The 27,550-nt window shown below is 44.0% G+C and overlaps 5 protein-coding genes across 5 annotated transcripts; 1 reads left to right on the top strand and 4 right to left on the bottom strand.

Annotated features, from left to right (window-relative positions):
- Positions 1 to 2,078: 2,078 nt before the first annotated feature.
- LOC108097047 lies at positions 2,079 to 6,190 on the bottom strand. Its single transcript, XM_017199080.1, has 3 exons — positions 5,888 to 6,190; positions 3,840 to 4,201; positions 2,079 to 2,766 (listed from the first exon to the last, which is right to left on the bottom strand). Exons 1-3 carry the CDS (start codon positions 5,888 to 5,890, stop codon positions 2,148 to 2,150), a joined length of 984 nt encoding a protein of 327 aa, XP_017054569.1. The 5' UTR covers positions 5,891 to 6,190; the 3' UTR covers positions 2,079 to 2,147.
- A 1,815-nt stretch (positions 6,191 to 8,005) lies between these two features.
- LOC108097050 (maternal protein pumilio) lies at positions 8,006 to 10,120 on the bottom strand. The gene is made up of 2 exons (XM_017199084.1): positions 10,041 to 10,120; positions 8,006 to 8,800 (listed from the first exon to the last, which is right to left on the bottom strand). The coding sequence occupies exon 2, from the start codon at positions 8,798 to 8,800 to the stop codon at positions 8,006 to 8,008; it is 795 nt and encodes a 264-aa protein (XP_017054573.1). The 5' UTR covers positions 10,041 to 10,120.
- Positions 10,121 to 10,963: 843 nt separating this feature from the next.
- Positions 10,964 to 11,751, bottom strand: LOC108097052. The gene has a single exon (XM_017199087.2). The coding sequence runs from the start codon at positions 11,639 to 11,641 to the stop codon at positions 11,042 to 11,044; it is 600 nt and encodes a 199-aa protein (XP_017054576.1). The 5' UTR covers positions 11,642 to 11,751; the 3' UTR covers positions 10,964 to 11,041.
- Positions 11,752 to 16,556: 4,805 nt separating this feature from the next.
- On the top strand, positions 16,557 to 19,119 carry LOC108097040. The gene has a single exon (XM_017199069.2). It carries the CDS (start codon positions 16,589 to 16,591, stop codon positions 18,335 to 18,337), a length of 1,749 nt encoding a protein of 582 aa, XP_017054558.1. The 5' UTR covers positions 16,557 to 16,588; the 3' UTR covers positions 18,338 to 19,119.
- Positions 19,120 to 19,775: 656 nt separating this feature from the next.
- Positions 19,776 to 21,497, bottom strand: LOC108097049 (27 kDa hemolymph protein). Its single transcript, XM_017199083.2, has 2 exons — positions 21,031 to 21,497; positions 19,776 to 20,716 (listed from the first exon to the last, which is right to left on the bottom strand). Exons 1-2 carry the CDS (start codon positions 21,200 to 21,202, stop codon positions 19,953 to 19,955), a joined length of 936 nt encoding a protein of 311 aa, XP_017054572.1. The 5' UTR covers positions 21,203 to 21,497; the 3' UTR covers positions 19,776 to 19,952.
- Positions 21,498 to 27,550: the final 6,053 nt, after the last annotated feature.

The raw sequence follows: 27,550 nt of genomic DNA, 5'->3' as shown, positions 1-27,550 counted from the left end.
TATTGACAAAATAGCGGAGCTTTTGTCTCCACTTTTCCAGTTCAAGTTCAAAGTCATAAAAATATTGCCGTAACTTTAGCTTGTGACAAAGGCCTGGACTTTTGGCTGGCTAGTGAAGTCCAACTTCGGCGGGGCCTTTCATTTTGAGTGAATAAATTTTGGGGTTATTATAATGGTTTCTGAATTTTGTGTTCCCCCAGACAAAGCCAAAACCAATCGAAATCGAAATTTGCATGAAAACAATTGCAGAGCATCCAGATGGGGGAAAAAAAGAGAGTGCCAGAGGTCCGCGTGTAGTGGCAATTTAATTGGCGCATTAAGTTGTCTTCGCTTGGGCTTGGTCTGGGATTTGGAGCTGAGTTTCGGGTTTGGTTGGACCATCGCCAAAGGAGAAATGGCATAACAAAAGCGGGGTTTGTCGTTTGGTAATCCGTTTTGTCAAAAGACACGACAGTAAGCAGAGCGAGATAACGATAAAAAGCAACAGATAACTGAAGAGTTAAACCTGAAAACTGAAAATATCATTCGCAATCACGTGGTGGTTGCACTGTCGAAAGTCTTTTCGCCTCTGATACCCTTGGCTTCAAGTTTTCTGGGCATTTCAGGGTCGCATACAATCTCCAAAAAAAAAAAAAAAAAAGTATGATAAACTTGTCGCAAGTAGGATTGTGGGATTTTTGATTAACGTTGAGAAGTGGATGTGAGACAAGAAATACAGAATACATTTTTTAGCTGGTACCATGCGTGTTTTGCTCTTATTGGGAGTCAGCCTTACTTGAAAATCTTTATTACATCCCAGGGTACTCCTGCTTCTATGCATGTTAACTTTGCCAGTTTGCATTTTCTTCGAGCTCGCCTTCATGGGCGCGCATCGATAAGCGAAAAAAGCAATTGAAATGTTGGTCAGCTCGCAAGTTCGACGCTCTTTTGTGCTCCTCCTAACTCTTGGCTCTCGATTCCATCCGAATCCGATGCCAACAATAACCGCAGCGAATCGAAGCCGCGCGGCTAAGCAAATATTGCACAATCAAAACAGTTCAACCTCAACCTTAGCTCAGTTTCAACTAGCCCTGGCTCATTGTCCGGCACGCTGCAACAATGTCACTTAGCCAGCGCTTATAGCGCGGCATTATGATTATTTATTGTGCCCAGCAAGTCCCCGGATGATTAAGAGGCCTACGATACACTCACATAAAACAGAGATCGGGAAGGCTGGCCGTGGGCAGCCACAAAAGGCGACCCTTTCGGAATTCGTATTCAGATTTCGATGAGGTCTATGAAACTTGACCGTACGATAAAGTTGCACACTGAACCTCTTCAAAGTGCATCTTATTTTACCGGAATCTGTGGCAGACAGGAAGTACGATTGCCAGCACACCCTTTAAAACGGGGCAGGGCTGCTGTCTTCATCATCATCAGCCTCATTTGCTGTCTGCATATTTAATGGGTGACAAACAATGCAGCAATTTTGTGCCAGTGGCAGCTTCATTAACAGCCATGAGGTGGCCGAAACCAAGCGAAATGAAATGAAACGGCAACACAAACAAATGCCACAACTTGCAACTGCTGCAGCATCTTCGCTTCCTACTTGCATAAATCTCAGCATGTCCGTCTTTTGGTCTCGTGTCTAGTAGATTTCGAAGCCGCATCTCTGCATCTCTGGTGCTCGGTACACTGGCACACAAATCATTATTTTGTGGCCACTCTCGAGTAGCATCGCTCCGTAATTGTTTGTTAGTGCTGGCTGGCTGTTTGGTTTATGGCCGCGATTACGTGAGCAATACTTTGTAGCTTCAAAACTGAGAGGCTCTGGAGCTCAACTGGCTCATTGACAAAGTCACATATTGCACATTTGATTCGATTGGCTTCGCTTTTGGCCCGCGATGGCCTGGCCTTACTTTAAATGGAGAGAGCTGCAGATGCTGCACGGGGCAATTTCTGTTATGTGATCAACGATCAGCCTTTGGGGCAGAGTGAACTCCCATTGCAGGTGTAAAAACCTATTTCGAATTGAGTTGAACTTTGAAATCCTAAGAAAACGGTCCCTCATCCAAAAAAAACGAATTTTATGTTCACTGCAATAAATATTCGTAATTATAGTTATATTTAGAAACAAAAAAATATAAAGTTGATAAGACTCTATTTCATTATCTGGATTCCCTGGAATCTCGCTTGTAGAGTCTTAAGTGAGCCGGAGCTGGATAGGCCAGCGTTTGTCGTTGGATGGGAGTGAATCCCTGCTGGGGTTTCCGCTCACCAATCAGGCGGAGAACCTCCCAGCTGGGGATGTACGAGTCGAGCAATGATTTCGATGTCCGACCGGCGAACAAGTCGGGCGTGGGATCCGGCTGCGATGGCCGGAATGGCCGGATCCTCTCCGATCCGGGTCTTCGAGTCGTGATGCTGACAAAACTCGGGGGATATGGCAGTGGAATTCGTGGTCCGTTCGAAAAGTGTCGCTGGGCCGGTTGGGCGGGGGCAAAGGCGAACTGCTTGGATTGCTGCACCAGCAGCGGTGATAGCACATTGTTCGATGGTCTGCTGCTTCCCTGGGTGAATCCATAGATAAACGGCGGCCGTCCATGGGCGGCGGGTGGAAGAGGGCGTGGCCCTGGCTGCTGGGGCAGAGCGTTACTCAACACATATTGGACCCCGTTTGGGCCGATTTCCAGATCGAACGGAACTATGGGTTTTGCGAATCGAGTAGTCGAGGCCACTGTCGTCGCTGCCGTGGGCGTCGGAGTGGGCGTGCCAGCCGTTGGTCGTCTAGGTGCCACAAAAATAAAAAAAATATTCAACATCGGTAAAGGGAAGATATAAAGAAGCTGATTAACAAAGTGCTTAAACCTTTTAAATTACTGCAATCGCGGGCTCTATTTGTCGGAAGCTAATTCAACTTTAGGCGAAAAGCTGTCATTTCAACGCTTCCAGCCGCTAACTAACTAATTTAACCATCCCAAATTGGCTGGAAACGATCATTGGGCTAAAAAAAATCACAGATTGTTTCCAATGCCAGTGTGTTCAGCATTACCATTTACAATTTCCAGTCCTCAAGCGGTAATTTCCCCGTCAATCAGCAGCCCAACTAGCTCCTAATCAGTCGACCATTAGAGGGCTAACCATGGGACTCTGTTCTGTAGTTAAGGGGTAAGTTGGGTGAACTTTGTACTGATTAGTACCTATTATATTGCAGTTCCTCCTGCCTTAAAGGTGAAATTCTCTGACTACCTCGATTAATGTTTAATTTAATAATAATGCCAATAATGTTGATAGTAAAGTTGGATTATTCTAATTGTGCTTTACCCCTGTGTACCTTGCAGAGAGTATTATAATTTCAGTCAAAAGTTTGTAACGCGGTGAAGTATAAGGTATATACATATATTTTTGATCACCGTCTGTATCAATTTAGGAGGTTTCTTCTGTCTGTCTGTTTGTTTTTATGTTAACTAGCGCCTCAGTTTTAAGTTGATCTAGATGAATCTTTACCAAAAGTTGTGAAGTTATTGAAGGCAGTAGATAAGTCGGAGCTGCCCGGATCGGACGACTAATTCTTTTCTTGTTTTAATTAAATTTGAAATGTTTTTCATTAGAGAAAAGTTCTGCTTATATTACATAATATTTTCTTAAGACCAGTTTTTAGTTTGTGTTTCAAGTTTTCTGCTTTCAGGTAAATCATTGTGTGCTTTTAGTTTTGGAAATTAAAGCACACATTTTAGCTTTTACCTATTTCGCTTTTAACCAAGTTAAAAGCTAGAGCTTTCTTTGAGCCAGTTTTGAACCCTGAGAGTGGAGTTTCAAACTTATGTATGCTTGAAAGCTCTCCTATAACCACTACTTACACGTAAAGCACACCTGGCAGGTTTGCGGGAAAGGCATAGCCCGAACTGAGTTGCTGATGCTGCCGCTGCAGCTGCCGCAGTTCCTCCAAGCGCTGCAGACGCTCCAGTTCCCGCTCCCGTTTGGCTGCCTCCTGAATGTAACTGGGTGGCAAACTGGCGGCCACATCCGGTCGCCACTCATAATGGTTGGGCAGGAGCGGCGGTCGATTCAAATCCAAATGCTGGTGCTGCTCCTGTTCCCGTTCCAGGTCTTCAATCCCAAGGGGCAGTGGAGAAGTGTCGTCGTCGTAGCCAAGTGGTGGCGATAGAACAGCTTGGATCCCAGTGGTCAAGGCAATGGACAGGAGCAGGTGAAGTAACATCTGTTTGGGCCCCAAGAAGAAACATGAGAAATCAATAAGGAGATTTAGGTTGCAGATGATAGTTTGAAAAAGTCTTTAAAAGTATTTGTTTATCAATTACAAACTCATTTCCACCCAATTCCATCTTATTTCATCCGAACTGTAGTATGAAACTGACCTTAGGGCTTCGCTTATTAAATGAATTATTTCGTATTGTAACTTTGTTGGTAAAGTGTTCAGTTTTCGTTTAGTTTCGCTCCGCAGAAAAGGAGCCACGCCTTCCAGCACCTATTGATGCGTTCAATTGAGTTTGACCATTTTAAATTTGGCTTATAATTGCAAAAGGGCGGGTACCGCAGCACTTGGCAGTCGAGTTGAAAGATCAACAGAGATTGGGGCGAGACAAATGCGATGTGAAATTCGACAGGTCGCGGGTGGGACTTCCCGTCAGACTACTTTTCGATTTTGCACCTGACAGTGAAGGCCACTCCACTGATAAGCCACTTGCAGAGCGGCCTTTCTAAAAAATCTTCGATTCGTAACTCTGCGCAGTCTCAAAGCTCTGGCCAAGCAACTTACGACCATTTGTCACGCGATGAAGAAGCATTCCAACTGATGGCGCAATATTTGCCACAAAATGCCGCACACACTTCGAAACTCTAGCTACAGTCTCTAAGTCAAATGCGTGCCCCAGTTTGGGAGTCTCTTCTAAATTATTTTGGCGGCCCCATGTCGGCTAATGATCCTAACCGGGTCAAAAGACATAAGACACAAGATGCAAATCCAGCTTGATTGATGGCTTAGAGAAGCTAATGGAGTGCGCATGGTTAACACGCGTAATTTGCGTCCCCCTTCGAAATCGAAAAACATAGACAAAAACCGACCACACAAAGTGCAAACATGGGTAAAAAAAAAAAAAAAAGATGGTGGAAATTGAACAAAAACAAAAGACTTAAGATACAAACTTGGCACAGCGCCAGCGAATAAACTTTGATTTGATCAGTTGAATGCAACTGCAGTTTTACAAGGTTCTAGGGCAATGCCAGTAAAAGAACAATGCCAATTTTTATTTTAACGGCCTTTTAGTTTCAATGGCCTTTCTTTTATTATATGAATGAAAATAACTTAACTTTCACATATTTCTCTTTTTCTACACCTCATTGTGTCCAGCTTAATACCTCACCCAACTCTTCGCTTTTGTTTTTTAAAAATAATACACATACCACATCATTAATCAATTGGCATACCATGAAATTTTCTCGACTGGAATCATTAGAGCTATTTTGTTTTCAAACAACTCAATCAAGCATTCTCACTTTTACTGTCAAATTTGAGCATTGCATAAGCCGGTAAATAATGTCTTTTGTATTAGCATGTCACTGCTTTATATTGTATTATTTTCCAGTTTTTTTAATGAGTCGATGAACGTTGAAATATGTCTTTATTATTATATTATTTTTAATTTAAAGTCCTTAAAATAATTTTGAAAAGATCCCTAGACTTACAGAAAATCTGTTTTAAATTTTAAACACCCCTAAAATCGTATTACTCGTTGTTTCGATTTATATAATCGGGTATATATAATATATATATACAAGTTCTATTGTTTTGCATTCGTGTTTGTTATGCTGTTGGTTGCTTTAGATCGCTCTGCTCGAGATTTATCCATTTGAAATGGCATTCCTTTCTGGTTGGTTACATACGCACCATGATTACAGTGTCCCGTTTATGGCTGCCTCCGCTTGTGATGATAATAACTTGCGCCAAAGATGATGATGATGAGGCTGCTTGACCGCCTTGATCCGGCTGAATGGCGCTGTTAACTCCTTCAAGCAAACCAGCACAGGCAACATTCACCAGTTCGCACGAACTGCACTTAGACAAACAACAACAAAAAAATGCGGTGAGCACTAAACTAAAGCCAAGACCAAAAAGCCGAAAATTAAAATGAAGCCGAAAGTGGAGACTAAAAAGCCGAAAACTAAAACTGAACCGAGCGAATGACGAGCGCTGAGGCGACTGCACTGGCGCAAAGCTCTGACACGGCATTTTATAGTTGTGCCGCATAATTCTCTCAGATCTCAGATCTCAGATCTTGAGTCTCGAACCACCTCAAATCTTACATTTCGAATATCGGAACCGAATGGACGGCGTTCATTGGCCACCTAGAGATGCATATGAGCGAAGGATAGACGGACGGAACACAAAGGCGGACTGAATCCGTTTAGAGCTGTGGCAATTAATCGAAAACGAAAGTAAATAGCTGCAAGCTCGGCAACTCAAATTGAAATCATTTCAAACTCAATCAGCAACAACAAAGCGAACACCGCCCAACCAACAACAACAAAGGCTAATTTACGCGCTTTAAAGTGTTATAACAACGTCGGACAAGTGAAGCGCACACCCCTTCGAAACTATGTAAGACATCTGGAGGAAAGCACGGGTTCGTTCGAGCCACGAATTCAAACTCAAAGCCAACCGGAGCATCGATAACCGCTCATTTCCGCAGTCTAAACTTTGAGGCAAATGGCCGACCTATCATCCAAATCTCATTACAAGGGATTCAGCGCCACGGGGCGTCCTCTACATCATACATCATACATCATATATGTATATATCTTCGTCATCGTCAGTGCATCGACGACATGTGGAATGGTCGGTGATTGAAAGTTAATTGTGGCACTCAATGCGCCGAGGAATGCCTCTCGAATTGCGTCCGGTACCCTAACTTTTAGGGTTAACAGAAATAATTACGTTATAAAACGACCGGAAATTCTACAGCTCAATATGGTATAGCTTTCTGTTTCTAAAAATTCCAAAAGTCGTCCCATAAAACAATTTCTCTAGGGACAGTAAATACCCAAAAAAAAAAAAAAAATGCACTCTCATTATTATTTTTTTTTTTTTTCAAAACAAGTGTATGCCCTAGTCAATGTTTTGCCGCTCAAAAATCAAAGGCCGTTGGGAATTTGTTCAACGTGAAGCGGCAAGTGAAAGATGCTTAAGGCTTACCCCTTACAAGCTCCGATGACTTGGAGTGAAGGTAATGAAAGCTTTATTCCAATTTCAGCCAGTTAATGCCAAATGAATTTGTCAAGTTGTGACAATTAGGAGTAGATAGATGATGACAGTCAGCTCTGACGTAACTCCAAGGTTGGTTTTTGGTGTCCAAGTGCAGACAACACTACAGGTCTCTGTTCCGGTCGGGCGTGAGATGGGATGGGGTCTTTGGTCACTTTCACGCAAATGAAAGAGAAACAAAAACAATGGCCCTGCATTCTGTCAAGGCGACCTTCGGTTTTGGGTCTCTCTAGGGTTTCAGCCTTAGAGGTATTAGAGCACTCTTCCATCTGTGGGGTGTTTTTGTTTGCTCACTGTCCCTCATTTGCTGCTGTGCAAATAAACAGTCTAGATCTCGTTGTGTTGGGTCATCTGCGGTTGGTTCGAGTAAAAACGAAAGTGGGAAGCCCGCTGAAGAACGACGGCAATGACTCAACTAATGTTGGGTTATGTAAATTTAATGGAAAGCAAAGTGGGGCTGCGACTTGAAGTGTTTATTAAGTTCAACTCATAATCGTGGGAGTTGTATTCTGTTTCAAAACTTTATTCTTCAAATTCAATGGACTTCTTACTTACGTATTATTTGTTAGTTGATGGAACCAGTTACTTCATTTAACATAATAAGATTTTAGAACAGAAAGAGGGTCACCAGCAAACCAGACTTAATTTCCCTATAACAGTTTGTTCTTCATTTTTACGGTTAGCAAGAAAAAAAAAAAGTTCTAAGAGCTAAAACGTTGAATGACTTTGGCAGTAGCTTATTTTCTACGACCTAGACCTTAGGTACATGTGTGGGTTTGCGGAGCTGTCATGACCACCACCCATGGAGGAGCCTGGCAAATACTCGTTGAGATTCAGTGAGAAGGAGGGTGGGAAGTGTTTGTCCTTGGCCTCACGATTGATGCGATAGGTGTTGCGGAAGGCAACGGTGGGATTGATGGCCCCAGTGGCGAATCCCTGGAGAGCTGCGAAGTTCGGCGGCAAGGCACTTAGAACCGTCGCTGTCCGTCCTCCGAAGTCTGGTTGTCCCCCAGCGGTGATTGAGGGCGACCCTGCGGCCGAAACGTACGGCGATATGGGCACTATAATCGGTCGGGTGGGGATCAACTGAAGATACTGGACCGTGTTCCCTGACCCGTCTTGGATCGCCTGGGCTGGCAGATACTGCATCAGCATGGGAGTCGACGGAAGGCCAGCCACACTGGGTGTTCCAGCGGTTTGCATCGGCGTGAAATTCGTTTCCATTTCGGGCATCTTGTACGAGGGCTTAAACGAAGGATCCGCAGGAGTCAGGACCTGGGCTTGAACGAGATTTTGGGCCTGATTTTGAGCCTGGTTTTGTTGAACCATGTCATAGCTGCTGGCATAGGCACTCAGCGAATTGAGGTGCGCCTCCTGTTGCTGCTGCTGCTGTTGCTGTTGTGCTTGTTGCACGCTGTTTGGTGACTTGGAGCCCTTGTTTGCTATTTCCGGACTTGATACGGGGGATCCCCGAAGAAGGGGAATCACAAAAAGCTGCAGTAGGAAAAGGTGGTAGTGGATGCGACGGTGGCACAGCATCTACAGGGGGTAAAAACAATATTATTAAGCTGTTATTAACTGTTTGATAGAAACCTTCACACATTTTTATACCCTTGCAGAGCAAAGGGTATTATAATTTCAGTCAGAAGTTTGCAACGCAGTGAAGGAGACACCTTAGACCCTATAAAGTATATATATTCTTGATCAGCATCACGATCTGAATCGAAATCCGTGTGTACGTCTGTCCGTCGGTCCGTCGGTCCGTCTGTCCGTCTGTCTGTTTCTATGTAAACTAGTCTCTCAGTTTTGAAGCTATCGTGCTGAAACTTTCCCAAAAGTTGTGTAGTAATTGCACGCAGTATATAAGTCGGAACGAGCCGGATCGGCCGACTATATCGGATAGCTCCCATACGAGAGATTGAAAAAAAAAAATCTCACTCCGTTGTTTTTGATCAGATCGAGTTGATTTCTTCCAGGTGGCGTTTTATAACTACTATTGAATTTCGGTTTAAATTTTATCGAAATCGGATAACTCTATCATATAGCTGCCATAGGAGAGATCAAAATATATATATAGAATTAATGGAAACTAATTGATAACGTCATTGTTTTTCATCACACGACAATGATTTTTTGAGTATCAAGTTTTTTAACTAGCCTTGATTTATAAAAAAATTTCATAAAAATCGGACAACTATATCATATAGCTGCCATAGGAAAGATCGAAAAATCTATATAGAATTAACGGAAATAAAATGATAACATCGTTATTTCTCATCAGAAAATGATGATTTTTGGAATATACAGTTTTCTAACGACTCTTGAATAACAAATTAAATTTCATCAAAATCGGACGGCTATATCATATAGCTGCCATATGAACAATAGTCAAAAATATGGAAAATTAATAGAAAAGTCGTCGTAGCTTCGATGTTGTTTAGCCTTTGTGTATTCAGTTCGAAATATTTGATGGCTGCAAGGGTATATAAGCTTCGGCTTGCCGAAGCTAGCTTCCTTTCTTGTTAGTTATTATAAATAGCAAAATAGTTGCATTTACGAAGCGTCTAATCACCACTTTATTTATCTTTATTTATTTAACTAAATTTGATTTATTTTTTCAATCAATCTGTAGGTTTCTGCGCCAACGTGCTTTTTTTCATTTATCGAGTATGATGGTAACTTTGTTTTAAATACAGCATCAAATCTTGAACTGTTTTTTATTGTTGTTATATTTCGTTTATTTTTTAACTTTTTTTTTTAAAACACCGAAAAAAATCACCTCAATATTTCACCTCGTTTTGTCCGCGCTTGCGTTTCTAACTCGAGCAGCCAGTGTGTGGAAAACACTTGCACTTTTCCAGGCAAGCGATTCGCTTTGATTAACATGGCTGCGTCGCGAGCTTCGCTTTTATATCGCCTGTCGGCCAATTTCCCGCAATAGGCAACTGGCTGGAGTTAAAGCCAGCAGGTAAAACACGCCAACATCGACAAACAGCATCAGCAACAACATTTGGCTGCCACTTCTCTGGAAACATTTGTGCGGCATTGTTGCGTGTGTCAGGCTGTTGCTGCATGCTGCATGTTGCATGTGGCTTGCCACCGACTAGTTCCTCTTTGCCGGCGGCGTACCCATCGCACTTGGCCACGCTTCAAGTTCAAGTTTACCAGCCATTGATCGCGTATCGTGGCTTCGGTGGTTTCGTTGTCGTTTCTGATCGACTTGCCTGCCTGCCTGGCTTTATTTTGATACGCTGTGTTCCGTCTTCCAAATCGCTTTTTGGGGGCGTGTCTCTCTTTTGGATCTCTGTCCCGGCTTCTTCCGCATTGCCGCATTGCCGTATGGTCATGGATATGGTAAAACGGGTTTTTAATTTCTTTTCGGGGGATGTCGGCGTTTTTCCAGTCACTAGTCGCAAGTATAGTTGGTAGTTGTCATTTTCCAGTTGGTCTTACTGAATCGATTCAATGGAAGGACAGTTGTATAGAGCGGAAAATTGTATTGTAAACAACTTTTGGCATGAAGTGGGGTAAGAAATCAGCCTTCACTAAACGGAAGAATTTAAGTAAAGTAAGGAGCTATGCAACTATAGAATCGGGTACAAGTCCCGAAGAAATAACCCCTTGTGGTACAGTTTAGGATCACATTTTTAAAAGCCATCTGAAATCTGGCTTGGAAAACCTCCCATTAAAACTCTTATTCCATTACTAAACCCATAAATTTATTACTGACTCCGAGGTGAACTGGTATTTGGTTTTAAGCGAATGATGGTTCCTTCCGATTCAACCGGCGAAGCTCCGGGTGCTCTCCTGCCTTTGAGTTGGTACAGTGCTGCCCGTTTCAAGTGGACGGAAGATGAGTGAGGAGCACTGGCGATGAAGGGAACGGCGCCAGTCGAGAAGGCCGCACTGCACCTTCCGCGGCAGCGCGGTGGCCCAGAGGGTAAGCCACAAGAGACAGGCGCCGATGAGTCCAGTGGCCAGGCCCAAAGTCCAGTACTCGCAGGCGAGAAAGGTCTGCTCTTCGATGGCCAACGCCTGGAGCACACCCACTACGGCACATTGGCAAAGGGCCTCTATTCGATGCCACAACTTTGTCAGTGTCACATCGAGCACCAGGCAACAGATGCCAGTTTCCAAGAAGAACGCTGCCCAGGACGAGTTATTGCTTCCATGATTCCTGCTCCTCATCCGCTGGTCGCCTGACGAAGCATTGGGAAAGATCCTCACCGCCTGGAGGAGGGCCACCACGCAAGCCGAGAAGAGCCAGGCGCCCAGAAGAGGAGCAGAAGAGCCCGGTGATCCGCGGAAGTAGTAGTAGTACGAGATGCCCAGAACGGAGTGCAGAATCACCGCCATGCCCAGCGCCGTTAAACGAGCCATCTTAAGAGAGTCCCTATTGGGTCTGGGTCACCAGTTCCTCCTCTCCAGTTTTCAATCCAAGTTCAGTCGGGCCGAGAAAACTTTTGAACGACACTTCAGTTTTGAATGACTTATAAAGCTTTAACAGACTGAGACTCGTCAAACAATAGTTAGAACCTTCGTATTCTATTCTAAGTGGACTGTTTTTGCATTGAATTGCTGCTTCTAAGTTTAATCTTTTCTAACATTTGTATTAGGGTTCATATTCAAACTGTTCACTGTCCGCGTCACAGTTGGAATCGCAAACATCGCGGCAATTATAGCCTCAAGTTAAACAGGCTTCGGTGCCAAGGCCTTGTTTTCCTGATTTTCAGCGAGCCCATTACCTGAAGCAAGTGGAAATGGAAAATGCACTCAAAAGTCGTCAGCTTACTTTCATTTTTCTTTGACCGGAGCTTTGCCGTTGATAGCTTTTGCGGTTTTCAGTTTATGTCCGATCATAAATAAGCTTACATTTCAATTTTCGGATTGGAAATGTGGAGAAGGCTTCTTGGAAAATGTTGATACTACTAAGTTTATATCTTAGATGGCTAATTGCCTTCTTTAAAACGTGAACGTTACAAGGAAAACCTGCATTTGATCAAGGCAAAGAAAACTTATTAAGCTTTAAAAATGCAGCCAAGAAGCAACTTCATTGCTGCGATTTTCTTGGCATACTTCGCGGAGGCAACGCTGAGCTGCAATGATCCCATAATCCGTGGACGCACTTGCTTCTCCCCGCCCGCCAGACATGACGTCCCAATCTTGGAGCAGCAAGCTCTCCGCTTCCTTTGTCAGCAAGTCATAAATCTTCGGATCCGACTGAACTTGATACATCAAAATGTTGGTCAAATTAAATTTCTTGCGCCTCGCCCTGGCGCTTTGCCCCCCGATTCTTTTTGAGTTTTCTCCCAGGAGCAGCTGCCAAGTAATTCGTCAAGCTGCTTTGTCCTCCTCTAGCGGCTGGGTGGGTTCCTTCCTTATCGCATCTTCTGGGCGAGCATTGTTGCTTCAGCTCCTCTTTGCTGTGCTGTGTGCAACTGTCTGCTGTCTCCGCCAACCACTTTCCACCCACTATCCACCCACTTTCCACCCACTATACGCCCACTGTCCGCCTCCCTTTTTGCTGGCTTTCATGTCAACTGCATTTTTCTTTTGCTGTGTTGCTGCTTGTAGTGTGCGCTTTTTCACTGCTTTAAACCACTTAATGGGTTTTTTTTTATGCGGACCTGGCTTAGACGGAGCAGAGAAAGGAGAAAGGAGCGGTGGTGCCTAGGGGCTATTCATGCTGCAGCTTTCTTGTAGCTTCATCCACAAAGACTTGCAATTCATCAAATCTCGTTAGCCTCGGCTTTTATAGAAAATCTGCAGCTGCTTTTGCTTTTGCTTCTGCTTTTATTTTCGGGCTTTTGGGGGCTGCCTTGCTTGCATTCAGCCGGCACGGCACGGCACGCCCCCAGACACTGAGTGGGCGTGGCCACAGCACCGATTCGCATCCGTTTTTCCATTTCCAAACGCACACGGCACGGCATCCCATCATCCCCATCATCCCATCTCCATCTCCATCCCCTCTGTCATTATTGACTAAAAAAGTCTTTAAGGCAACTCTTGCTTTGCTGCTGCTCCAATGCGCTCAACTTTAAGGGCTTTCTTCACCTGATCTGAACATCCTCCCTTTCCTTTGAGCTAATGAAAAGTCTGTGTCACCTGAAATGGAGTGGAATCCTTGCAGCTGCATAAGGCTGAGGGAGCTGCTCGCCTAAACAAAACCAAAACCATGCCAGGAACTACAATAAACGAGAGCTAGCCAATGCATTTTTAATGCCACAACCAGCCAGTCCGCCAGTCCGGCAGCCAACCCGCAACCCACCTTAATACATCCGAGATCCGGGGGGAGGATGTTTGCTCTCCAAGTTCGGTTGCCTTACAAATGTTGCCCTGGCACTGGGACACAACTGCCAAGTGGCCACCACTTTGCGATTCTGAGGCTAAAAAGAGCTCCCTTCACAACTTATTTCAGATGCCAGCCCTGAGTGTGTTTCATTACTTTCTTCTTACAAATTACAAATTACCAAATAATAAAACAAAATTAATGTATCTCATAATAACATAAACACGGGTCTGTTACTAAATTATTGACTCTTAAATAAATACTTGGACACCAACAGGGCTCAATTCAGAGTATATCTATTTGGGGAAACACTGAGGGCAGAGTGGTCTTTGCTTCACCTTTGACCAACACTTTTTTTTTTCTTTCGAAGTCAGTGTTGGTCAGGCCAAGTGTTGGCAGAGCATTTGGAAAGCACTTCTGCTAAGTGGGAGCAGGCCAAACGTTTCACGCACTGGAGCAGCTGGTCCTGGGCACCGTTTTCTGGTTCTCTGCATGCGGATTCTCCCCGAGCCTTCTGGCGCCCTCATTTGCTGACTCCTGGTAAAGTGCCCTATATCACGCACAGGCAAACATTGCAAGGACCCCGAAATGCATTCAATTAACAATTTCTCCAGCCCTCTCTCTACTCTACTCCCGGCATAAAACTTTGCTGGCTTGGCTGCTGGAAAACTGCGAGCAGAGGGTGGTGTGGTGGTGGCTTTTAATCAAAAACTTGCATTTGCCAAGTGGCAGGGCAACTTTTGGCCCAAGTTTTGTGTGTGGCTCCAGAAGTGGGTAAACTTCTCCAAATTGTGACGTAGACAAAAGTCAAATCCACCCTGATGGTATTGATGTTCCCCAACCCATGTGCTTTCAATCAGAAGAGTAGTTTTTTAAGATATGGACTATAAATCTACCACATAAGAAAGCTTATCAAATAAGGTGTTCACCTAAAACCCCTCTAATCGCTTGCTGGTAAATTTAACAATAAAAATCATATTTTTATAGCACTATTACTTTTCTATAATTACCTACAAAGGATTATAGTTATGATAAGCTCAACTTCAAATTAAATACTCCTTCATGCCAGAAAGAAATGTCAGAAAGCAAGTGGATGCCGTAAGGAAACTTGTGAGAAACTTTAAAGAATTGCGGAAAAAAGAGCGAAACCAAAGCCAAACACCAATTGGAGCTCAAAATACAGGAAATGAATTTTTTAAGGATGAGGAGAAGAAGGATGGCTGCCGGGTTGCCGGGTTCGTGCCATTAAGCAAAAGTAATTAAGCGTCGATGCGTTTCATTTGTGTTACTTTTCTGGGCAATTACTGCGGAAAGTTTGCAGTAGAGCGGCGTAAAATGTTCGCTGTTAAGTGTGTAGACCCGGTAGACTGCTTAAAAAAGTTAACACCAACCAAGAATAGATCCCCAGAAGAGGATAGTTTGCGTGCGCGAAGGCAACAGGTGACCGTACTGCTACTAGTACTATTCTGACTACACCATCACCATCACCATCAGCACTTCCATCATCATCATCATCATCATCATTATGGAGGCCATCATGGCGGGCAACAATTTACCAACTACCGGGAATTCCTCTGGCCACTGCAATGTGCAAAAAGTGTTTCTCATTAAAAAGTTGTTTTACAATTTTATTATCCTGTCGTTACCGAGGTAGTTGTAGTCAGTCATCCTAGCCCTTATCCTCGTCCCCCAGGTGCTGGTTCTTTGTCACGAGCTGCTGAGCTCAACCGGGTGACAATGTCAATAAAGCAAACAAACTTCGCACCCGGCCAAAAGCCCTGCGGCACCTCCTCATAAAATTATTTTTAAATTACTTGAAACAAGAAAGGAAGTTATCTTTGGCGAGCTCTGAAGCTTATACACCACACTTGTAACCAAAACAAATGTCGGGAAAAATGCAAACATATATATTATAGATATAAAAATGTATATAAAAGTAATTAAGCAAAAATTAAAATTTCCTTGTTCCTTACCATACGATATAATACCCTCTGCAAGGGTATAAAAATATCAGCAGCGCAAGAAAACTCAAAAAAGTTATCAAAACCAGAGAATACAAAATAATAACGGACGAGGACCAAACAAAAACGTTTGCGATGCTCTGGGGAAAACCCGGAGCTATAGTTGTATTGTTGGGAAAACAATTTTCACAGAAATAAAGCTTTCTGAGGTTTTTCGTGACCCAATTAACTCATATATACTTAAGAGTTTCATTAGCAAAATCACCATTTATGAGCTATTTTTTCAAAACATAAAATGGCATTGGTTCCTGGAATGAAAGTTAGGAGTCCCCCACTTATAACTCTTATTAATATATATATATATATATATATATATTCTTAAGAGTTTCATTAGCAAAATCACCATTTATGAGATATTTTTTTCACAAACATGAAATGAAAGTTAGGAGTCCCCCACTTATAACTCTTATTAAGATAAAGATTAAGCGAATGTGTGGCGCTAATGCTTCCAGTTCCATAACGAAACTGACACAGTCATAACTTTATATACTATTCTGTGGGTTAGGCAAGACAATTAAATGGTTTATCTTTATGCGTGTTATTTTCACCTTTTTTTGTTAGTTAGTCATGTGTTTATTAACCAAGGAGATATCGCCTTAGCAAGTGTTTTTTTTTTTTGGATTTCGGAAACGAAAATTGATAAAAGAGCAATAAAAATGTATGTATAAGAATGGCGCACAATCGAATTGAGGAATTGATTTCTAATCAGGAATTAATTTGCCCCAACAGTGAGCTATCAGTTTATCGAACCATCTTTCTAGGCCATTTTTGTTGGGTTTGCAACTCATATTTTTGATAAACAAGTCGTTTTACAGTCCAGCTGGGGTGTCGATCGATTATTTTTATATTATTACCACCGGATTGGGCCTATTAAATTGGCAAATTTGATAAAGCTCGTGGTCGCAGATAGTTTGCTATGAAGGCGGTTATCATTGTAGCCACTCTCGTCGAGGTGATTAGATTGCGGACCCAGGTGGAAAGAATCTCTCCCAAGCGCTCAGTACGCGGTCGAGCATAATGTCAGCCAGAGGTGGCTTTGCCCGCCTCATATTTCTGGTGGCTGCGGCCGTCTTCGCGCTCCTCCTCCTCCTAAATGCTCTGCAGCGGACGGATGACCTTAAACCGAATGTTCCTCCCGGCCGAAGAACAGAAGTGAGCCCTGCAAAGGTAACGCCGCCGCCTGTTCACCACCTGGAGGAGCCCATGAAGGAGGAGCTGGTGCGACAACTGGAGCAAGAATTGCCCGAGGTGGACTACGGCTTTTGGTACCACTTCGCCAAGCCCAAGGGCTACAAAGTGAACAATACCTGCGCACCATATCCCGATCCGTTGGACCTACAGCTGCACAACATCTATTGGCAGACATTTGTGAACTCGAACGTGACCTTTCGCCTGTACGCCGCCTATTTGGATACAAGAGAGGCGTTGAAGCGTCCTACGGTGAGAATTTTGTCCACTGCCAATCAGATTGGCGACGATTTCCCACCGACGCACTGTCAACTGTGGTTCGAGGGCCGTCACGAACCCATTTTCGTGCCCGTGGCCGAGTATCTGAGTGTGTGGGTGAAGGCGTGGGGCAGCAAGAGGAACCTTAACTACCCGCACCTGCTGAGCTGCCCGGTTCCCGATGAACTGCCACCGTCGGTGACACAAACGTTTCCCAGGACCGTGTCGCTGGTCTCGCAACGTTGTGAAAAGGCCAGCAACTCGTTGAGGGTCAACCAAGTAAAGCCCGACACCACCTCTCAGAATCAGAATGCCTCCGCGAGCAAAGATCAGAATCAAACCACTAGTGAAGAGGCACCTCTGAATTTCGGAGTTTGCGTTAAGGGCTTCGACTTTCCATATGTGGACTTATCGGAACGCCTGATAGAATGGTTTGAACTGCAAAAGATTTTGGGTGCCTCACGGATATACGCCTATATGTACGACGCGCATCCGGCAGTGCAGCGGGTGCTGGACTACTACCAGCGAACGGGATACCTGGAGCTGCGACCCCTGACCTTGGCCAACGGAATGCCCCGGTTGAGGCACTACCAGCACATGTTGCTGCAGCAGCGGAGGCTGGAGAAGCGGTTGAATGAACTGATACCCTACAACGACTGCTTCTACAGGAATTTGTATCGGCACGATTATCTGGTCAATGTGGACGTGGACGAGGTGATAATGCCGCTGGGCGAGAATCGCAATTGGCATCAGTTGGTGCAAAAGGCCCACGCTCTGGAGGCTGAAAAGGGTGGCACATGTGCCGGGCGATTTCCGGCGTTGTGCTTCATAAACTCGTACTTCACCAAAGTGCTTTCCGAGTTGAGCAACCACGAGGAGCAGGCCATCGCCGGGGAGCTGTTTGTGCTGCAGCACACACAGAGGTTCAAGAACTACTCGCTGCCGGGAAGGGCCACCAAGTGCTTCCACAACGCGCGTCTCTCCTTGACGCTGCACAACCACTTCACTCTGAAGTGGCTGCCCGGCGGCTGCAATCCCCGCACTCTGGAGACCTCGGTGGCCCAAATGCAGCACTACAGGGAGCCGGATAAGAAGTACAATGCCACCGATCTGGTGGAGGACCGCAGTGTCTGGAAGTTCGCCGGGGAGCTGCGTGCTGCCGTGGAATCAGTGTGGCTCCATTTGGACGATGTGCTGGCCCAAATCAGTGATCCCGATGAGCAGCTGGAGGAGTCACTCGACCAGGACGGCGAGGAATTGGAGAGAGAGCAACAGCCCCTCCAGCCAATCCTCCAGGCTCCACAACTGCCCACAAGATGAGTTGGAATAGGAATAGTTATATATATATTATATAGGTTATATAGGATCAGAGCAGTGGCGGTGATGTAGTCCATTTTGTCTTTTTTATTAGCCTTAAGTTTTAGTTTTTCCCTGCAATGGTAAATTTTCGACGAACCACGCATCTTTTAGTCGAAGAACGGGGCTTAGATTTATCTATAGTTTTTTTAATTTATTATTTGTTTCTTCAGAAAATGAACATGCTTAGTAATCTACATAATGATCTGATTGACAAAAATAGTGTTTTACCTTGCACTGCAGGAAATCGATCCATCATACTCGACAAGTTTAGAGAGTAGTTTCTCAGCTGGTTTTGTTGCAGTGATAACCTCGGAATTTGCAGTGATTGATTGCATCTGGTCTGCGGAATATCTTATCGACGCGGGAGTGGAATGATATTTGCGTCACTTTCCCCGACCCTTTCGATATGTTTACTTCTTCCATCGTCGAGCAAGCGAACCTCATTGACTCCAAACACACAATTCTTTATAGCGGGAAAAGTCGGCGAAGATAGTGCGCGTCGACAGCTAAAATTGGATTCGGGGAATATCCCACATACCGCTAAAGGTTTTTCAATGATATTGCTCAAAAAAAAAAAGATAACGTATCAATTTGAGGGCACATAAGTGTTTTTATTTTCGTATTACTGGCTTAGTTGAATAACTTATATAAGTAAACTAAAAAGAAATATTTTTTTTTGCTAATTTATAGTTTTATCTTTTAAGAGTGTAAGGTTCCAATAAATATTTAAAGCAATCGCGAAATACATTTAGTTTGCTCTCTTTAAGGCTTCTCTATAATTTATTATCGGCAGCTTATCAAAGCGTTCTACAAAGTGCGAAAGCAATTAAAACAGCAATGGCAATGCGGATATTACGATTAGTAGCGCCAATTTCTTTGGGTAGAACCTCTAAAATATATTCCAGATACAGTGACCGTACAATTGCTAAACTTGGCCAGTAAAACCGAGTCATTGTACACGATAAGCCAGCCGTTTATGTTGCTGCTATTACTGTTGCTTTACCGGCTTATCAGCTGGTATCATTACTAGTTTGGAGGTCTTTTGTTAGAGTTTTGCTGCGTCGATCGACCCACAACGCAACCGTATTAAAAGTAAGCCCAACAGTATGCAACAATTATTTTGTATTAAAAAATGGGGCAGAGGCTTTGACCCTGTTTTTTATTTAAGGCTACTTTGTATCTATAAAACATTTTCTCGTAAATTACGCTAGGTTAAGTTCAGAAGGCACTGAACAGTTTCCAGTAAATAAATGAAATTTATAAAAAAAAAATTGACCCTATTTTCATAACACTCATTAATCAAAGTCTTTTGAGCTTTTCTTCTGAGTGATTTCGTCTCTTAAATTCTTTGTTGTTCCTTGAGTATTTTAACCTAAAATTAGTTAACAAATCGAACGCATTTGTGGGGCCTTGGTAATTCCATTTTGGTTCGCGTTCGGCATAACCTGGTTTATTATAAGAAATTTCTTAGTTCACATTAAATTATATGGTAGCGATACTGGCTATCAAAAAACTAAGATAGCAACAAAAAAAAAAAAAATTTAATTCCAAGTTCCAAGAGTTCGGGAGGTTTGGTTTAGGGCCGCATCAGAAGCATTGTAGCGCCGAACAGAGTGCTGGCCAAGGAATAGGTGAGCCCGGTGGCCGTGTTGTTGGTGGAGGCCGCCAGCAGGATGGGCTTCTCATTGCTGCGGGCCGCAATCCAAGCCTGACAATCGGTTTCGTTCTTCACGAAGCGGAAAATGGACTGGACAATGTTGGCGGGCGTGATCTCAGAGCACTGCTCCAAATGATGAACGACACAGGACTCGAACTTCTGCAGGTCCACGCAGTGCGTGGGCGTGAACAACAGCTCGGGGTTGCTCATCAGGTCGGGAATCGGACCATCCTTGGGGATGTACTGATGGAAGGATTGGTTGAAACAGTGATTGATGGCCTCCTTATTGGCCTCCAGGCACTCGGGTCCCTTCTCGGCGACAAAAAGGGCGATCTGATCGCCGCCCCGCGAGCATGCGAATCCCAGAAGAGCCGCTCCAATGCGGTTCACCTTCTCCTGCTGTCGCCTCTCCTCGGCGGTCAGGCAAAGCTGAGCCTTCTCCTGGAACTCCTTGACACAGGCCTGCAGCTCTGGCACCTTCTGACACTTCTTGTGGAACACGTTGTCCAGCTCGCCATTGGGCATCGCCAGATCCAATTCCTCCTGCAGAGTGCTGAAGTTGGCCGCCCCATTGATGCAGGCGCTCATTTTGGTCGCCGCCTTCTGTACATCTTCGTAGAAGGTCGCATTGTCCACTCCAGTCACTTTCTTGCACTTTGCGCGATAAATCCGCATTAAGTCATCTACAGGTGGAGAACGAGATAAGCACATTAGCGTTGGTAATGGTAAAAAACAACTTGGTTGTCGCTGCAGAACAATTGAAAAGAAGTGAAGAAATGTACCGACATAAGTTTCTCCCCCACAAAAATCCAGTGGTCAATGGTTGTTGGAAAGCTAACTCCCGAAAATATTTAGAAATATGGGTTTACTCTGAGAAATAGCTTATACGTAATGAGGCGTAATGTTTTTAGTCGATAAAAAAAGTTGAAGTTGTTACAGTTTTTCCTAGTTTACTAGCTCAGTGGCCCATGGTCATCTTCCTGTCCCAAAAACTTACCCGCACTGACGTTCGTGTTGCGGTATTCAGGCGGTAGGAACTGGGCCGAAAGTCCACCTAGCTGGCTGGGATCCAACTTGGATGCGGTGGCAGCTGGACTGGCCGTCACCTCCAGAAGCACGGCTCCCAAAGCGGCCAACATGCAGATGGCAAACATCGCGGACTTGTTCATAGTGGCTTCAATGGAGGGCAGTAATTGTGGTGGAGGAGCAGTGGTTTCCGTTCGACCCCTTTGTAGATCCGACTGTGGCTGAGTGAGGTTCGTGAGTGAATGAAGGCGACTTCTCCCGGCCACACAGCTCCTCAGCAAAGCGAATCCGTACAGTGGTTCGAAGTTGATTGAACATTGATTCAAAGCAAGTAACAAAAAGCAAGTTGCAAAACGCAGTATTGATTATCTTATCGCAAGCAAACGTATTAGTTTGTGTAATATAGGGAGCTCATTTTTTATATTTGCTTTAAGTATGATTCAGGTGAACTTTTTTTCACTGAATGCTTGACCAATGTGCGATCGCGTTTCGGCTTCGTGTGATTAACGACAGTGTGACATCATTACGCCTCCGCTGCTGTTTCTGAGCGAGTCCGTTTTCGTTGCAAGTATTTTGGTGGCCAGGCAAAGTGCAAAGTTTTCCTGGGTGGTTCTTTTTCCGGCATTTACACATGGTAGTTATGGGTTAATGATTCACCATAGTGCGGGCAGCCGGTACCTCGCCTTCTACCCATTATCGAGGAAAAAGGGGATAGAAACGAAAATCAAACACGGAGACGTTGGCGCTGCCGCTAAATTGTAAATTTGGCAATATTTCCTGCCTTGATAGTCGTCAGCCGATCGGCTTGAGTCCGCCGACACATATCTTATCGAAATATACGTAATATTTATGTACTTGCTATCGCAATTGTCGGCGGGCTGCGTTTCTTTTGAATTTAAACCAGCATTTGTGAGGAATGGGGTATATGGTTTATCGAACCCAACTAAAATGTTTATCACTGCGGTCATATATGTTACAAAGTCATATTCATGTTACAAAATGGTACAACTAATGAATCAACACGTTAACAATAAATTACCATCTTATTTTATTGGTGATATACACAATCGGCTATCCGTTCTGCATACAGAAGGGTATTTGTTAAATATACATAATTCACCGAAGCTCAATGCCAGATATCGGATGGTTAGAAACTCTACATGCCTGTGTTTCCAGTTGAGTCGACAATCTGTCACCGCACAGCAACAACAAGCTGATTGAAAATAAAAAGCAAAGCGACGCTGGGATTAAGCAGTTTCCCAATCAATTGCTATATTTCTGCCATTTCCCTTGGATCGTCTTGGGTCGGTTTCAGGTGGCTCTTTGTTTACGCGTCTCTTTATTGTTTAGACAGCGAATTCCGTAATTGTAGTCTCACATTCAGTGCACTCTTTATTATGATTATGTGTCGAAACCCACGCTTTTTCATACCTTAGAAAGAATCTGAGAGCACTGCAGAGAGATTAAAGCCTCTGTGATAGGTAGTTCCCATATGATCTTGAACGCGACTTGCGACTAGACTAATTTTAATTACTCACTTGCTGTCTCGGCATCTCGAATTTGACTATCAAAGCGCGTACGAACAAACCAGTTCACATAATGGCGTAAAGTGGGCAAAGTTCAATCAACTGGCGACGTAAAAGACTGATTAGGACTTGGTGGTCTAGATCATACATAAGAAACACATACAGTTTTTGATTTTTTAATGATGAGGGATGAGGGAAGGGGCCTAATCTTCCGAAGGTTCTTGAAAAAGAAGCTTAAACTATCGTTTTATAAGAGGTTCTTATCAATATAAATGAATGTGATGTAATAATGCGTAATCAGCTGAAAATAACATAGCATACTTAAACTACCTATAAACAGAAAAAGTTGATACAACTACTGCATACTTTGAAGCATTCCTACGAAAGACGAAAGACAAGGGGCTATAATTATGCTAAAATGATTTTGATAAAGTGAATATTAGATATTAATTCGCCACGATGAAGACAGAAGATATGACATGGCAAAACAGGAAAATCGGTGTGATTATGGTTAATAGACCTAATGCGCAAAGGAAAAGAGATTGTAATAATGGAAAATCATAATCATAATCGTGGCTGTGGTATTTGAAGTATTAAGCATACGCCATGTTGCACGCTCCAGCTTCGGCGAAGGAGCTGCTTATGAAGCCAAACCAATAAGTTGTTGACCTCCGCCCTCTAGAATTCCATTGCTTTACCAATCCGGTTAGCAATTTGTGGCAACTGCACACACACTTGCCCAGGGAAATGAATTCAAGTAAATGGATATGCGCCTGCTCCGCCTGCTCCACTTTTCCCTCCTCGCCAGCTGCTGCTATTCTTTCCAACTGCCTTAATCAGATATCGTCAAGGACTCGCATGGGGAAGAGAGAGCTTGCTGTTTGCCTTGCTGGCTGCTTTATGAGCTTAGTCCGTGTGCTTTACTGCCCAATTAAGCTAGGAAATACATTTAGCAAGCTAATGAATTATAAACACACACACACGTGCAACAACCGGCAATACAGTACGAGAAAAAACCTAGAGAGAGTTCGGAAAGCCAAGGAACGGAGCATCCGACATTTCAATGCTCTCCTCGGGATCCTAGGAATCATCTTCATCTTGGGTGTCAGCATTTATACTTCTGAAAAGTGTGTGTCAAAATGGACCAAATGAATTACGATTTTGGAGTGTTATGCGCTTCGCAACTGTGCTCTTTTAGGCAATATTTGTATATAATAAGATATAGTTTTAGATTTTCTAATTCTAATCACATTCACCCAAAAAAAACAATGCTATTTTGCATACCGTGTCCAATGACAATGAGAATATCATATAAAGTCTGTGAACTTATTAGCAACTTTCGCATAACGCTAATCAAAGGTTCGGGGAAACCCATCCTGCACAAATCTACTCACCAATGCGCAGAGCTTTCCTTGTTGCCAACTAGTTAAGTATTCCAGATTCCATACGGAACCAGTTAACTTTTCTCTTCGTTAGCTGCTGCTGCCACACATTTGCCCCAACCCCACCACCGCAGTTGTGCGTTCTGCTCCGGAATCAAACATGCCACGCCGTACTCGGCTTGCAGCGCTTTATCCTTTTAAATGAAATTAAGCTAATTTGGAGTACAGGCAGCGCAGCGCGTCATCGTCGTCCTGGGCCAGGAAATGAATTCGGTGGAAACGGGAACGGAACTCATTCTCGCCGTGAAGTTTAATTCAATGCAAAGGGAGGCCAACACACACATACACAGCCACCAGGCTCATACATATGCATCCTATACACCTGCGTGCCAAATCCAAGTTGTGTATGTGTGAGTTAGCCATTTGCAACACATGCTACACGTCTGTGATTCCCCCTACTTTTACCTGCCCGCTGCCCATTCGTTTACCCGGGTATTGTAATTTATTATCCTGCATGGCAAAAAGGATTTTCATCAATTAATCATGCTGATGATGCTACTGCAGCTAGACAGCAAGCACTAACGTACACATTTCACTGTCCGCTGTCCGTTGTCCGTTGTCCGTTGTCCGTTGTCCGCTGTCCGTGGCACAGAATTCGACCATTCGACCCAAAGTCCTAAACGGCGAATCCTTTTCTTTGAACAAAAGATTGAGACCTGGGCTATGGACCTTAAATCTAATAAATTAGTGCGACATAAGTGGGTTAGGGTCAGGGTGGCGATCCCGAACCAAGGGAGAAATCGGTTTAGTTTACCTCAACTCAAAACTCCGAACTTAAAGTAATGCAAATATTAGTCAAAATCAACACGAGCAAGTTGGTTTAAGCTGGTGGCGAAATAAAGGTACATACATGTGCTCGTTATGTGAATATATGTTATCTAATTTAAGGTCATTAGTAATATCTAGTTTCCAAATTAAGTTCGAACAAGCCTTTACTTGAAAAGTTTTATTTCGAAATGGCAGGTTTCCATTTCTTCCATAGCATCCGCCTATTGTCTACGAAACTCGGAGAGATTAAGGTGAGTCGCCGTCGCCGTCGCCGTCGCCCACTCCGCAGGTGGCCTTGGCCTTATTGACTCGTCGGTTAAGCTCCTCGAACTGCCGTGTGTCCTGGCATCTCGGCTCGCATGTGCCATCCTGTCTGGAGGAGCGTGATTTATGGAGTGCCGAGCCGAAGTTAAGTCGGGTGGGTGGGTTGCCTGCTGCCTGACCAGTCGATGCACTCTATGTGTGCGGGCATTTTAATTCGATGCCCGAGTAAATCAGCTTAAAGTGCATGAATGGTCTTTTCATGGACAATTTCATCAATTATTCAAAGCACAGGACGCAGGACTGTTCCAAAGTTCAAGTAAATTATTGCCTGGCGGCAGCAGGCCAGCAAACAGTGCCAAGTGCAAAGTTCGAGCCAATTTTTCGTATAGTTTATTATGCAAAATTTAATTTTAATAAACAAATAGGGGAAAATGAGGTGCAGCTGGCTGGCAGAGACTCGTTTGGCCAAGGGTGCCAGGTCAATGGCAATGGCTAACTGCATTGCGATGGAATTCGAATTCGTTTGGCAGTGCCTTTTAGTCCGAATGATTGATTGATTGACTCGCTGACGTTCTGTTCTACTTGTTCTGTTTGCCATTGCTGCTGAATGTGAATGTGTTGTGTGCGGGCGAAAGCCAGTAGGATTATGTCTGCCTCTGCCGTGGCCCTGTTAAATTTCCTTATTATTTCCATTTACGGTTTTCAATTAGTGCAGTTAGATTGAACTGCGTTCTTGTTATCCCCGAGCACATACACATGTGGAGAAGTCAATGCTCTGGCAACGTAAGTGATTGAGATTTGTGTCTCGTATTGCTATTCCCCAGTAGAGTTGAGTATTGTATTATAAAAGGGCAATGCGTAGAAACCCGCCGCAAGTTGGTAGAACTACTTAGTTGTAACAATTGTGCAAGAATTTGGAAGAACAGAAACAGATAAGTTAAAATTAATCCTATGGTTGGTAAAGGGAATGGGTTGTATCAAAAAGTCAGCCACTTCAGCTTACCCTTTGGTGGATTCCCCCTGGTGAAACAATTCAGATCTGCAAGGGCCAGTGGTGGTGGCAGTGGCTCAATGATCTTTCCCCTCAACCACGACCTTCTGAGTGGAGGCGGCGGAGCCTCAGTTTGGACCGGGTTAATTCGGGTCATAAATTTGCTGGCGATACTGGTTGTTGCTAGTTGCTAGTGCTCCTGCTTCCCGGTTCGTTCCCAAGTAATGCTCTTGCCTCCGCCTCGGTGATATAATGTGACACCAGCTGCTTAATGTTTTGGTTAAAAGCATTCTAAGTGAAATGCAACAGGGCGGAGACACGACCACGGACGACGGAGTTGTTGCAGTCGACTTTCACTGGCCGCAAGCAGTAGACAAAGGCAGGGAGGGAGCCTCGCTGGCGGTTGGCAAAGTGGGGGCATGCCCTGCTCTCGGGCTGGCAATTTGCTTAAGCGAAAGGTTGCTGCCACATATGAGCTAAGGTACACACATCTTTAAGTAGTGTGACAGTGGGCCCATGTGGCACATATCAGGGAATGGGGAATCAAGCTTTAATCTCAAAGAAGAACTATTTTAAGTACGCTTGTTTCAATTTGATTAACATGGCTGTGGCTTTCAGTAAAAATTATCTGAACTGTAATATCGTGTAATTTTATTCCGTGACTCTACCATTTTTCGACACTGTTCGGAATGAAGTTGCTGGTGCTGCTGCTTTTGCCTGCGGCTGTTGTGGCAACATCATCATCATTCATTTGCGCCCAGGTGCGTTTTCGTGTGTGCACTCAGTACTTCCCCCCGTCACCCCGTTTTCATCGACGCTTAGTTTGCACTCGTATTAGGAGTTGAGCTTTAGTTTTCATTCCCGGTGTCTGTTGCACCCACCTTGCGGCACTTTTCTCCAGATCCTTGCAACGCGGTGCCACACACGTGAGACTCCTCCGCCTCCTCCTTCTTGTTTGTTGTTCTTAGAACTTGCGCCTGATTCCGCTCGGCTGGTTTTGTGTGTCTGCTTGCGTTACAGTTGCTGTCTCTGTTTTGGTTTTGGTTTCCGCTCCTGTCCTCTGTTTTTTGGGGCTTTGTCTGGCCGACGACGTCTTAGTCTTGCCAAAACCAAGGACGCCCCTTTAAAGCTTCAGCATGTGCACACACATATGACAATCAGAAAGATGTAGAGCAAGTAGATGTTTATTTAAAGAAACCATAACAGAAAGTTTATATCAATAAGTTCGACTCAGCACAGTGCAAACAGGAAAGGAAGCTAGCTTGGGTTTGCTGGAAAACTAGTTTTAGTACTTACTTACTTACTAGTATTTCCATTCAGGCCGTGATGCTGATCAAGAATATATATACTTGATGGGTTCTGAGGTGTCTCCTTCACTGCGTTGCAAACTTATGTCTGAAATTACAATACCCTCTGCGAGGGTAAACAAAATTAATTTCAACATTTTGCCTTATTTGTTTCTATACTTCAGACACCGTGAGTTTTGGGTGGCTTACAAGC

This window comes from Drosophila ficusphila, unplaced genomic scaffold (genome assembly GCF_018152265.1).
Source record: "Drosophila ficusphila isolate 14025-0441.05 unplaced genomic scaffold, ASM1815226v1 contig_198, whole genome shotgun sequence".
Lineage (NCBI taxonomy): Eukaryota > Metazoa > Arthropoda > Insecta > Diptera > Drosophilidae > Drosophila > Drosophila ficusphila.
The sequence above is the reverse complement of the archived record's forward strand: the minus strand, read 5'-3'. Positions and strand labels throughout refer to the sequence as shown.

What these genes read in the sequence shown, in the direction of transcription:
- LOC108097049 (XM_017199083.2), bottom strand. Translation starts at nt 21,202, where the DNA reads ATGAACAAGTCCGCGATGTTTGCCATCTGCATGTTGGCCGCTTTGGGA. An exon ending in CAACACGAACGTCAGTGCGG is followed by an intron (nt 20,717 to 21,030) that starts GTAAGTTTTTGG and finishes CTCCACCTGTAG; the next exon opens with ATGACTTAATGCGGATTTAT.
- LOC108097047 (XM_017199080.1), bottom strand. An exon ending in CTGCCAGGTGTGCTTTACGT is followed by an intron (nt 2,767 to 3,839) that starts GTAAGTAGTGGT and finishes TGTGGCACCTAG; the next exon opens with ACGACCAACGGCTGGCACGC.
- LOC108097052 (XM_017199087.2), bottom strand. Translation starts at nt 11,641, where the DNA reads ATGGCTCGTTTAACGGCGCTGGGCATGGCGGTGATTCTGCACTCCGTT.
- LOC108097050 (XM_017199084.1), bottom strand. Translation starts at nt 8,800, where the DNA reads ATGCTGTGCCACCGTCGCATCCACTACCACCTTTTCCTACTGCAGCTT.
- LOC108097040 (XM_017199069.2), top strand. Translation starts at nt 16,589, where the DNA reads ATGTCAGCCAGAGGTGGCTTTGCCCGCCTCATATTTCTGGTGGCTGCG.